General features: G+C 52.5%; 1 protein-coding gene and 1 non-coding gene across 7 annotated transcripts in view; both read right to left on the reverse strand.

Annotated features, from left to right (window-relative positions):
• FBXO31 (F-box protein 31) overlaps nucleotides 1-7,970 on the reverse strand; it is a 46,201-nt gene extending 38,231 nt beyond the window's left edge. For 3 of the 6 annotated variants that reach the window (XM_030581261.1, XM_030581260.1, XM_030581259.1), the window contains exon 1: nucleotides 7,749-7,970. In XM_030581261.1, coding sequence (XP_030437121.1) covers nucleotides 7,749-7,863 — 115 coding nt within the window. In that variant the 5' untranslated portion in view covers nucleotides 7,864-7,970. Of the gene's footprint in view, nucleotides 1-4,804; nucleotides 5,145-7,748 lie in introns of those variants that run through there. The other 3 variants (XM_030581258.1, XM_030581257.1, XM_030581262.1) reach the window with 2 other exon arrangements.
• On the reverse strand, nucleotides 7,966-8,038 carry TRNAM-CAU. Its single transcript has one exon. It is a non-coding gene; the product is annotated as a tRNA-Met (tRNA).
• Between the last annotated feature and the right edge of the window lie 5,282 nt (nucleotides 8,039-13,320).

Genomic DNA, 13,320 nt, shown 5'->3' on the forward strand with positions numbered 1-13,320 from the left:
AGCATACATGGTCATGGGTTAATCAAGGCTAGTCAAGTCAAAAGCCAGAGTGTGCAGGAAAGTGATTGCAACACTCCTCTTGCCAAACAAGCAGGTCAGAAAAACAGTTTATCCCAAACAGTCACAATGATAAAAGGGCATAATCCGAAAAGTATCTGGCTACAAACGTTGTGTAACTAGTGAATGTTTCCCCACATCATTCTCCAGTTTCAAAGCCACAGCCAAAAGCAACTGCTTGTAGCCTGAAGGGGGGATCCCTCCTACCGAAAATACTGCTCCAGGGAATGCAATAAAATTGAGTCTGCCAGCAAGTCACACTAAACCAAGGTGTCAACACTCATTTGGTTGAATGGGCTGATTTACAATTTTAATTATAATCTATGGCTACAAAGTTAGGGCCGTTTATAACCCTTGATCTACAGCAGTGATCTCATGACAAAAGCAGGTATGCACAAAAATCAAGGGTAAAACAAGACAATTATGTAGCACTGCACTCTTAGCAGAGAAAGGTTTCAGAGTAGCAGCCGTGTTACTCTGTATCCTCAAAAAGAACAAGAGTACTTGTGGCACCTTAGAGACTAACAAATTTATTTAAGCATAAGCTTTCGTGGGCTACTGCCTACTTCATTGGATGGATGTAATGGAAAATACAATAAAATACAGAAAGCTTATGCTCAAATAAATGTGTTAGTCTCTAAGGTGCCACAAGTACTCCTGTTTTTTTAAACAACCCTTTCTCTGCTAAAGCACTTGCACAACCATCTGTCCCTTGTTTAACTGGCCATTTGTGCATGCACAAGTGGATAACTACACAAGCAACCAAGAAGGCAGACTTGCACAACTGGCATCAGGAAGTACAGGTCTGTGATGCGCTCAGAGTTAATATGTTATTGTTGGGAATAGGAGCATGTTACTGAATTAAATTCACCCCTTTGTGCTATTACTAGGCCCTTATAATTTCACAAAAAATATACTTTTCTGCCTAAATTGTCATATGCTAGCTCTCAGCCCAAACTGATGCTTATTTTTATATAATCACACCTACCCAGGACTCTGTCTTCCCTTATAGAGGTTTGAAAGTCATGCAACCTTATACTCACTACTACATGGAGACAACGTATGAGGACAGAGCTCCAAATATACACATATATGAACATGAGTCTGACATGGCTACAACACTGCATGGAACTCCACACATTTCCAAGCAGCTGATTTATTCCTATGATCAGGAATTCAATTAAACCCAGAGCATGTATTTATTTGAATGTATATTCTCATATACAAAGAGAGCATTATTTGAATATATGCAATGGTACTACTAAGAGACCAAGAGATGGTGAAGTAATTACCCTAACACAAAGTTATCAATGAGATTTTATACTTGTGCAGTCTGAAAATTCAAGATTACGGTTTTGGTATAGGAAGTGCTCCAGTGGATCAGACATCGGGTTGATCTAATTCAGCATCCTATCTCTGACAGTGGCCGGAATCAGACGCTTAAGAGAAAACAAGGAAATGTAATGTAGAGTTACGTAATGTGTCAGCAGAAGTAGTTTCTTTCTACACCTTGCTAGATACTGTTTGGTTTATGCCCTGAAGGGAGTGGTTGTTATATACAAATGTTTTCAATCCTATCTAATGCAACTGTGGATGCTCTTGTCATACACAGTAGCATTCAAAGGAAAATGAGACCAAGTTCTTAGTCTCAATGATACATAGTGACAATGAGATTCAGAGGTCATTTATGAGTTGTCTAAAGAGATATACTTCCTTGTATCAGTTTTAAATTTGGTTTCTTTTAATATTATTGAGTGTCTCTTTGTATTATAAGGGTGAATTCAAACTGGAACAGGTTCAGAGAAGAGCTACTAGGATCATCCGAGGAATGGAAAACCCGTCTTATGAAAGAAGACTCAAAGAGCTTGGCTTGTTTAGCCTAACCAAAAGAAGACTTAGGGGAAATATGATTGCTCTCTATAAATATATCAGAAAGATAAATACCAGGAAGGGAGAGGAATTATTTAAGCTCAGTACCAATGTGGACACATGAACAAATGGATATAAACTGGCCATCAAGAAGTTTAGACTTGAGATTGGACAAAGGATTCTAACCATCAGAGGAGTGAAGTTCTGGAACAGCCTTCCAAGGGGAGTAGTGGGGGCAAAATGTATATCTGGCTTCAAGACTAAACTTGATAAGTTTATGGAGGGAATGGTATAATCGGATAGCCTAATTTTGGCAACTGATTCATCTTTGACTAGCGGTAAATATGCCCAAATGGCTTGTGATGGGAAGTTAGATAGGGTGGGATCTGAGTTACTACAGAGAATTATTTCCTGGGTGTCTGGCTGGTGAGTCTTGCCCACATGCTCAGGGTTTAGCTGATTGCCATATTTGGGGTCGGGAAGGAATTTTCCTCCAGGGCAGACTGGCAGAAGCCCCAAGGGTTTTTTGCCTTCCTTTGCAGCATGGGGCATGGGTCACTTGCTGGAAAATTCTCTGCACCCTGAAGTCTTTAAAACATGATTTGAGGACTTCAATGGCTCAGACACAGGTTTGATACAGGAGTGGGTGGGTGAGATTCTGTGGCCTGCATTGTGCAGGAGGTCAGACTAGATGCCTTTGTCAAGGCCACAACCCACAAAAACCAAACCTTTATGACCTAGAAGCAATGTGTGTGTGAAATTTACCTTCTCCTCCCCAGAATGATATCCTTGGACACGAAGGATCATGCTAGGCTGAGAAAACAGCCTGCAACTTCTTGGGAACACTCTTCAGTGCTTTGTGCGATCTAGGGTTCTCATCAGTTCTGATAAGCACCCTAAGCTGCCCTCAAGTGCAGATAAGGAACCATCCAGCCCCTATCATTAATGCATTTGAGCACTGCCTTTCTGTTCGATGGCACAGAGTGCAGCTGCCTAGTGTGCTCAGACACTCCAACTAGATGCGCTTGCTGGTAGGTCCAAAATGTTTATATGTATGACATCATAGCTGGCCACAAATGCACCACACAGCAAGAGATGTGATGAGTACCATGCTGGGAGAAGCAGAAGCAAGTTAAGCAACTTGGAGGGTGTCAGGGCAGCTGGGTTAGCAGACAAGGGACAGGCAGTAGGGTGCCTGCAAAGCAAAGGGCAAGGAGTAAAAAGCATGCATTACATTTTGGTAAGAGAGGACTGCGGCTCTGAAGATGGACATGTCACTAAATATGCAGCAGGATGTCTCTACAGGGGAAGTGGTACAGAGATGCCCTAGGAAGACGGGAGGACTGTCAACCAGGCTGTGACCCACTCACCAGCACCAACCAGAAGCCGGTACCATTCCCCTTGCTACAGGGCTGACAACCAACCCAGCCCAATCCCAGCAGCTCGTGTCAACACCCCTCACACACACACTTCATCCCAGGATGCCCCTACTTTACTCCCAGCCCACTACCCTTCTCAGCTGTCCACTCCCAGAGGCTACCTTCCCCCATGCTTCCTGTCTCAGTGGGCCTTTCCAGAGCCTCACACCTGCAGAGTCAGCCCTGTGCAGTGTACCCATGGGGACCCCTCGTCCCCAGGGCCCCGTGCCCGGGCCTGGCCCCACTAGAGATCCCACATCTCCATGTCTAGTGCCCCCACGGGGACCCCTCGTCCCCAGGGCCCCGTGCCCGGGCCTGGCCCATCGGGAGATCCAACATCCCACGTCTAGTGCCCCCATGGGGACCCCTCGTCCCCAGGGCCCCGTGCCCGGGCCTGGCCCCACTAGAGATCCCACATCCCCACGTCTAGTGCCCCCATGGGGACCCCTCATCCCCAGGGCCCCGTGCCCGGGCCTGGCCCATCGGGAGATCCCACATCTCCACGTCCAGTGCCCCCATGGGGACCCCTCGTCCCCAGGGCCCCGTGCCCGGGCCTGGCCCCACTAGAGATCCCACATCCCCACGTCTAGTGCCCCCATGGGGACCCCTCGTCCCCAGGGCCCCGTGCCCGGGCCTGGCCCCACTAAAGATCCCACATCCCCACGTCTAGTGCCCCCATGGGGACCCCTCGTCCCCAGGGCCCCGGGCCTGGCCCCACTAGAGATCCCACATCCCCACGTCTAGTGCCCCCATGGGGACCCCTCGTCCCCAGGGCCCCGTGCCCGGGCCTGGCCCCACTAGAGATCCCACATCCCCACGTCTAGTGCCCCCATGGGGACCCCTCGTCCCCAGGGCCCCGTGCCCGGGCCTGGCCCATTGGGAGATCCCACATCCCCACGTCTAGTGCCCCCATGGGGACCCCTCGTCCCCAGGGCCCCGTGCCCAGGCCTGGCCCCACTAGAGATCCCACATCCCCACGTCTAGTGCCCCCATGGGGACCCCTCGTCCCCAGGGCCCCGTGCCCGGGCCTGGCCCATTGGGAGATCCCACATCCCCACGTCTAGTGCCCCCATGGGGACCCCTCGTCCCCAGGGCCCCGTGCCTGGCCCCACTAGAGATCCCACATCCCCACGTCTAGTGCCCCCATGGGGACCCCTCGTCCCCAGGGCCCCGGGCCTGGCCCCACTAGAGATCCCACATCCCCACGTCTAGTGCCCCCATGGGGACCCCTCGTCCCCAGGGCCCCGTGCCTGGCCCCACTAGAGATCCCACATCCCCACGTCTAGTGCCCCCATGGGGACCCCTCGTCCCCAGGGCCCCGTGCCTGGCCCCACTAGAGATCCCACATCCCCACGTCTAGTGCCCCCATGGGGACCCCTCGTCCCCAGGGCCCCGTGCCCAGGCCTGGCCCCACTAGAGATCCCACATCCCCACGTCTAGTGCCCCCGTCCCAGCGGTACCTTCCCGGCAGCGCCGCCGCCAGATGGTGTCGGTGCGGAGGATGTGGCGGAAGGTGCTGCAGACCTGGGCCAGGCTGGGCAGGTCAGTGCCGGGCAGGAAGCCGAAGATCTGCACCAGGAGCTCGGGGGGCAGCTCCAGCAGGGAGAGCGGGGCCTGGGCGGCCGCGGCGGGGCCCGGAGCCTCCTCTTGTCCCAGCCGGGCTCCCTCGATCCGCTCCTCCTCGGCATCCGTGTCGGGCTCGCTGTCGGCCGGTCCTTCCTGCCGCTGCGCCCCCTGCGCCTCGCGCCGCCGGCAGCCCCGCGCCGGCCCCACCCCGCACAGCCGCGCGCACACCGCCATGGCCGGCCGGCGACTGGCGGAGGGCGGCTGCCGGCGGCGGCCCGCAGGCGCAGGGCCCGCCCACCGACGGGCTTGGCCAATCATCGCCCGCGCTGGGGCAATGACCCCGGCGCGCCACAGGCGGAGACACGCCCCTTAAGACGTAACCACGCCCGCTGTCACTTTTGGCCCACAGACTAACCGTCTCCAACCCTGCCGTCACATTGACCCCGCCCACAACTAGCGACTGCGCCCAGCGAGGGGCACACCACGCCCCCTGTGGGTCTGTTACCGTCTTGTTCAAACTGAGTCCCCATTGCACAGACCCGGCCCCTCCCCCCGGGGTCTATAACAGCCCGGCCCAGGGGTTATACAGACCCGCCCCTCCCCCCGGGGTCTATAACAGCCCGGCCCAGGGGTTACACAGACCCGCCCCTCCCCCCGGGGTCTGTAACAGCCTCCCCAGGGGTTACACAGACCCGCCCCTCCCCCCGGGGTCTATAACAGCCCGACCCAGGGCTTACACAGACCCGCCCCTCCCCGCGGGGTCTATAAAAGCCCGGCCCAGGGGTTACACAGACCCACCCCTCCCCCCGGGGTCTATAACAGCCCGGCCCAGGGGTTACGCAGACCCGGCCCTCCCCCCGGGGTCTGTAACAGCCTCCCCAGGGGTTACGCAGACCCGCCCCTCCCCGCGGGGTCTATAAAAGCCCGGCCCAGGGGTTACGCAGACCCGCCCCTCCCCCCGGGGTCTGTAACAGCCTCCCCAGGGGTTACGCAGACCCGCCCCTCCCCGCGGGGTCTATAAAAGCCCGGCCCAGGGGTTACGCAGACCCGGCCCTCCCCCCGGGGTCTGTAACAGCCTCCCCAGGGGTTACGCAGACCCGCCCCTCCCCGCGGGGTCTATAAAAGCCCGGCCCAGGGGTTACGCAGACCCGCCCCTCCCCCCGGGGTCTATAACAGCCCGGCCCAGGGGTTACGCAGACCCGCCCCTCCCCCCGGGGTCTGTAACAGCCTCCCCAGGGGTTACGCAGACCCGCCCCTCCCCCCGGGGTCTATAACAGCCCGGCCCAGGGGTTACGCAGACCCGCCCCTCCCCCCGGGTCTATAACAGCCCGGCCCAGGGGTTACGCAGAGCCGGCCCCTCCCCCCGGGGTCTATAACAGCCCGCCCCAGGGGTTACGCAGAGCCGGCCCCTCCCCCCGGGGACTATAACAGCCCGGCCCAGGGGTTGCGCAGACCCGGCCCCTCCCCCCGGGGTCTATAACAGCCGCCCCAGGGGTTACGCAGACCCACCCCTCCCCCCAGGGTCTATAACAGCCCGGCCCAGGGGTTACGCAGACCCGCCCCTCCCCCCGGGGTCTATAACAGCCCGGCCCAGGGGTTACGCAGACCCGCCCCTCCCCCCGGGGTCTCTAACAGCCCGGCCCAGGGGTTACGCAGACCCGCCCTCCCCCCGGGGTCTGTAACAGCCAGGCCCAGGGGTAACGCAGACCCGCCCCTCCCCCCGGGGTCTGTAGCAGCCCGACCCAGGGGTTACGCAGACCCGCCCCTCCCCCCGGGGTCTATAACAGCCCGGCCCAGGGGTTACGCAGACCCGCCCCTCCCCCCGGGGTCTGTAACAGCCCGGCCCAGGGGTTACGCAGACCCGCCCCTCCCCCCGGGGTCTGTAACAGCCGCCCCAGGGGTTACGCAGACCCGCCCCTCCCCCCGGGGTCTATAACAGCCCGGCCCAGGGGTTACGCAGACCCGCCCCTCCCCCCGGGGTCTATAACAGCCCGGCCCAGGGGTTACGCAGACCCGCCCCTCCCCCCGGGGTCTATAACAGCCCGGCCCAGGGGTTACGCAGACCCGCCCCTCCCCCCGGGGTCTGTAACAGCCAGGCCCAGAGGTTACGCAGACCCGCCCCTCCCCCCGGGGTCTGTAACAGCCCGGCCCAGGGGTTACGCAGACCCGCCCCTCCCCCCGGGGTCTGTAACAGCCCGGCCCAGGGGTTACGCAGACCCGCCCCTCCCCCCGGGGTCTATAACAGCCGGCCCAGGGGTTACGCAGACCCGCCCCTCCCCCCGGGGTCTGTAACAGCCCGGCCCAGGGGTTACGCAGACCCGCCCCTCCCCCCGGGGTCATGGATCTGGGCCCCTCACTGGGGGTCTCAGGGAAGCCCACGGGCTTCTGTTTGGAAGGTTCCTTGCCACATCCGATCACAGAGAGAAGCCCAGGCACTGAGCAATGAGCCCTGCAGCGCCAAGGAAGTGCAGGGCATGGCCCTCAGCGAGGACAGCTGGGGGGCTATGCCTGTGGAGCTTCCCCCTGCCTCCTCCAGGGCAGGGAGCTAAACACGCCTGCTGACTCTGCACTGCCCCCGGCAGCAGAACTCAGGGGGACTTCTGTGTTGCCCCAGGGGGGCAGCCACACTGGGGCCAGAGACTGCTCTGCATACTGGCTGATTTCATCTCCCCATTTTAGCAGCTCACCCTGCAAGCCAGCAGCTGGCCCTGTGCACCAGCTTTGCGGGGCTGGGAGCTGTCTGCCTCCTCCCCTGATTTACGCTATACACCTGCGTCGGTGTAATTAGGGTGCTCAGGGGTGCGGAGAAGGGGGATCCCCCTGCACTGGTTTTCATACCCGCCTTTTGCAACAGTCTCTGCAGGCCTGTTTGCTGCTTGGAAAGCAGGGAGTTAGGGCCGCTGCATTGCTGGTCTCGTGTCTTTCCTCCCGGCAGCACAAAAACTTTTGACATCGCCTCTCCTCTGCCGCTGCCTGCAGATAAGGAGGCGCAGCCTTGCTCCTACTAGCTACATAACAAATATAACAGCCCTGGGGATTAAAAAAAAACTGAGCCTGCCCCGTGTGAGGATCGAACTCACGACCTTCAGATTATGAGACTGACGCGCTACCTACTGCGCTAACGAGGCTCCTTGAGAAAGTAGTCCTCAAAGAGATCATTTAATCTTAGTTTCCCTAATGGGTGGGTTAGATTATCTTTCTTTGTTATCTATTTAGTACATGAGATCTCCAGTGATCATAAACAACACTGAAATGCTGAGAGAGGGCTCTGCTTTTGCAAAAGACTCCTTCCCTTGCTGTGGCTTTTTGGGAAGAATTCTTTTCCCTTTGTAATTTCCAGGCATTCAAACATTTTTTGCTACTTAAAGGAGGGCTGTGGGTGCTCAGGAATACCTGGGCAGCAGCTCTCTACAGAGAGGAAGCACAATGCTTTAGGATACCTATTAATATTATTTGCAAGGAAACTGGGTGGTTTCCATTTAAACATTAAAAATTAAAACGAATCTTATGTTTGCTTCACCTCGTGAAGAGTCAGTATTAGATTTTGATCTCTCTGGAGCAGGAACAAACTTTACGGTCATTGTTGGTATAATGTTTAGTACAATAGGGTTTATAGAGGGAAATCCTAGCCCCATTGACATCAATGGGAGTTTTCCCATTGACATCAATGGAGCCAAGATTTCTCCCCTAATTAAGGTCTTTCAGAGCTGCCAATAAATAAATAATAATAATAATAACCCACACTTAATATACTGGATCATTATCTCCTCACCGTATACATTGATGGCTGGAGGCGACCTAGATGGAGAAATAACAGTTACTTCCATAATGCTGCCATCTCCCCCATGCTCATTTACAAACAAAACACTAGCTCAGGAACTCAACCAAAATGCAACAGGCCTGTGAGCCGGCAGGCATGAGTGGGATTGCTGGACATTTTGATAGGAGGAGGCAGATGCTCTGTTGATGGGAGCTATTGTGGAGGATGCAACTCAAATAGGCCTGGAACATGCATTTTGTTTTCGGTTGCATGCTCCTGCGTCAGACGCTGAAGAGGCAGCTGAGCTTGTCTGTGAAATAAGGCCAACATTTTCAAAAATAGCCACTGATTTTGGGTGCCTGGCTTGAAAGTTTGGGGCTTGATTTTCAGACAAGCTGGGCCTCCATAGCTCTGATTTCAATGCATGGAAGCTGCAGGTGCTGTAAACTTCTGAAAGTCAGGCCCAAGTGGACATTAAGTTGGACACCCAGAGCCTGAGTCACCCCAAACCAGTATCCACTTTTGGAAATGTGGCTGCATGGGAGGCATAAGAGGGATGAGGGAGCCAAACATTTGCTTTCTATATAGATCAAATCACATGACCCTCTTCATTCATCATGCTACCCTCCAGTCCCCACACAGAGATGCACAAGAGTTCTGGTGCTGCTGGTCTAGAGGATTTTGTAGCCACTATGTAGCCAGTTAGGGCCACAGGGGAAAAGCAGCAAAGAGACAGATGGCAAGAACTCAGTTGGGGACTAAAACAAAGGATAGCCTTGTGCCATTACTCCATGCTGAAACTTTGCAGTACAAGGCTAATGAGTCCTTCCTCCTTCAGTTTTTCTGGTTTTGCCTCTATTTTCTTCTCTCTCTCCTCTGACCCTGCTCCCTACCATATCCCTACCTTGTCACACCTGACCCCCACAGTCTTCTCCCTGCCTCCAATATAATTTTATCCTCAACATCCCTTTGGCTACAAGGAGCTATCCATCACTCAATGATCAGAGCTGCCTCTTTTTCCCAAGTCTCTTAATAACTGGGATTGTCATCTATGAAGCACCTTCCTTCAATTTCACCCCCTAAAACTGTTCAAGCCAGCAGAGGGCAGGTTGGTCCATGGTGACACCAGGTGGCTTCTTATGAGCTGAAGCAGAAGAAGGCAAGGGAGAGAGAGGAAATGATTAACTAACAAAGAGGTGGCGGTGGTCTCCAGTCTGCATTTGTTTCACCTGACAGGTAGCCTGGCTTAGGGGTATGCGCATGGACCTGGGAGCTAAGAATACATGAGTGCTCCTTGAACCCGGGACTGAATCCAAAACCCAGTGAAGTCCATGGCAGGCAGACAGCTTTAGATGAGGCCCTAAGTGATCTTGGACCAGCCATTTGGCCTCCCAATCTGTATAAAATATAAGGATTTTTAAATCCTCCCCCATAGGGATGGGGGATCAAAGACTGCAGCTAAAGATACAAAGTACTCTGCCAGTGCTAAGGATGACTGTTGTCTCCCTACTCAGATGCAGTGGTGGTTTGGAACACGAGGGACGCCATGCCTTTGCAACACACAGGATAGGAGTAACTCCCATTGAAGTCAGCCCAGGGTCGAGGACCTAGCTGGAGAGTCTTGTGAGGTTGTCCACTTGGAGCCCTAGCTGGCAAGCGATTCAGGTGACAGCTCCTGATGTTGCTACAGGCAGAGAGGAATTATGGGGATGGGCCAAGGAGATGGGAGTAGTGGGGGCAAGTTGAGTCAGGTGTAGGACCAGAACCCTTATATTTGAATCTCCTCAGCACCTCCTCTGGAGGCTTAACTCCCTGCTGTCAGGTTATCAAATGGACATTCCCTGCTATGTTATCTAGGTCCCTTACCTGAACGCTATCGTCCTTACTTTTCCTGGCAGCGGTAAGGATAAATATGCTGTATTATTCACTTACATCGCTCACATGCTCTCTGGTACTACCAAGAACTTGAACATACTTAATGCCTGGCACAAAAAATGATTGCCGCATTCTGGAGTAATAGCCCCTAATGCTTCAGTTTAGTTATTACAGGCTGCAGCGCTTGGAGCTGTTACTGTAGTACTTTTGAATAACGGATGTGCTGAAAGGAGAAACATGTCCGTTTCATTTCTCTCTAGCAATAAAGGGCCTGATATAGCTCCCACTGCAGTCAGTTAAAGTCTTTCCATAGACTTTAAAGGGCTTTGAACCAGACCCCGAATTCCAATTTTCTGGAATCCGGCAGGTGTCTACACCTTCCCTGGCTCTGTGACAGGATGAACTGCTGACTGATGAAATAACCAGCCAATTATAATCTGACTAACTATGCCAGAGGATTATTTATTTGCCAGTCGGCAAGCGAAAAAGGAAGGCTGTAAACCAGGCAGAGACCAATGGACAAGTCTTCTTTGCAACCCCTACTCTCCACAATGATTGTAACAGTGCATCTCATGGTGTAAGCCTGCACTGCAGTTTCTGCTTTGTATTATGTGGCCTTGGGGAGGGGATTCTTTGGCGAACAGCCATCTATGGCTCATCACTCCAGACTAGGAATACATCCTCAAGGATGGCACAGTTTTGTTTTTACATCTTGATTCCAGATGTTCCTAATTTTCTGGGAAACAGCTTTTCTCCTCCTGAGTTTAGCAGTCACCACCTTTTGGTATTCTAGCTGGGCTCTGATCTCATCTAACCTTACAGGATCAGCTGGTCAATGTCCAGATGGGGGATCTCCAGGGAAAACCCAGAGTGCTGCAGAAATTACAGTTCATGACTCCATGGCTTTTTTCTCTTTGAGTCAATGCTGAGCCAAATGCCATTGCATGGTGCAATGGGTTGCTGAATTTAAGGAGGTGCTGTTTGTCTAATGAGCCGTAAGACTGATTGATCACCTGTGGTCCTAATCATGTGCAGTCATTAAAGACTGTGGCAATCTCACAGGCAAAGGATTGTTGTTTGTGGTGTCTTGGCCAGATTCCATTCTGAGTAATTACATTCTGCCTGTCTAAATCCTGCAGCAGGTTCAGTTCAGAGAAGCATTATGTAGCGTTTAGATCACGGGGCTGGGAGTCAGGTGTTCTAGGTTCTATTATTGGCTATACTACAGAGTAACAGTTATGTATTTGTGGGCAAGTCATGAACTTGTCCATGCCTCAGCTTCTCAGTCTGTAAAGTGAGAATGATATTTACCCACCACACAGGCAGTTGTGAGACTTTATTATTATTTGTAAAGTGTTGGGAGATCCTTGAATTCAAGGTGTACTAAACAGAGTGTAAAATATTATTTCAGCCATTATGCCACAAATCCACACATGCAGAGTATACAGTTTATCGTGCTTGCAAAGGGAGTGTTCCACTTTCAGGATGACCAGCGCTATATAAATGTAAATTATTCTTTCCCAGATGCCAAAGATCAGCTGACTCCCAGTGTTTTCATGGAAAACAACTTCATCTTCAAAAGTGATTTCTGAGGCCAAGAAATGTTTGCTCAAGCACCAGCATCATTAACTGATGTCAATATATGTGGTACCAGAGAGCATGCTTTTTACACCTTCTGCAGAGCCAGCTTGGGGAGCACAAAACATTACTGTTTTGCACTCCCCAGAAGAATCACTATTGCTTTTTGTTTTTCTTAATTCCTTGCTGAGCAAGTGCAAAAGTTGTGGGGCAGAGGATGTTTTCCAAGAAGAAATTTAAACTCCTGAGGATTTTCCTCACAGGACTATACAGAAACATCTCACTTAATGTCCTCCTGCTTAATGTTGCTTCAAAGTTACATTGCTGCTCAATTAGGGAACATGCTCATTTAAAGTTGTGCAATGCTCTCTTATAACATTGTTTGGCTGGAAGAGCAGCGACTTTATAAGAGAACATCATACAAGTTCCTCTTCTCTGCCTCCCTCCCAGTGCTTCCCCCACCACCAAACAGCTGTTTGGTGGCGCTTAGCACTTTCTGGGATGTGGCTGGGGTGGGAAGAAGCGGGCCTGGAGGGGAGCAGGGACGGGAAGAGGCAGGTCTGGAGCATCCTTGGGCAAAGTCAGTGCCTGTTGTTTTCCAGGGAAGCTGCTGCTGCAAAGGTGCTTCCTAGCATCAGTGCCTGTGTGGGGTAAGCCAGGGGCATTTTCCAACCACAGTACAGTACAGTACTGTACAGTAGATAATGCTTTTTGTCTGCCCTAAAAAAATTTCCTTGGAACCTAACCGACTGCATTTACATTAAATCTTATGGGAAAATAGGATTTGTTTAACATCGTTTCACTTAACGTTGCATTTTTCAGGAACATAACTACAACATTAAGTGAAGAGTTACTGTAACAATGTTAAGGCAAATGTAGGGGCTACAGTTCTCAACAGAACCATTCTAAATTATAACAAACACTAGTTGTCTCAATCCTGGTACCAGAAAATCTGTATAAATTGGAGAATGGCTGCATCCTTCTATTCAATATATTTAAGACTGTCAATGACCTTTGACTAATGAAAAGGGTCAGGTTTAGATCAATAAAAACACTAGATAATTCACAAACATTTAGAGACTCTCTCACCAGCTCCATCTGTTACCCCCACTTTTTCCTGTTCACACTAGTTACCTGAACTTTCTCTTTCTTTTGGGGAGAGGGGTGGGGAAAGGGAAGCGAAGGGGAGGAAGAAAC

This window comes from Gopherus evgoodei, chromosome 12 (assembly GCF_007399415.2).
Source record: "Gopherus evgoodei ecotype Sinaloan lineage chromosome 12, rGopEvg1_v1.p, whole genome shotgun sequence".
In the NCBI taxonomy this organism is placed as follows: Eukaryota; Metazoa; Chordata; order Testudines; family Testudinidae; genus Gopherus; species Gopherus evgoodei.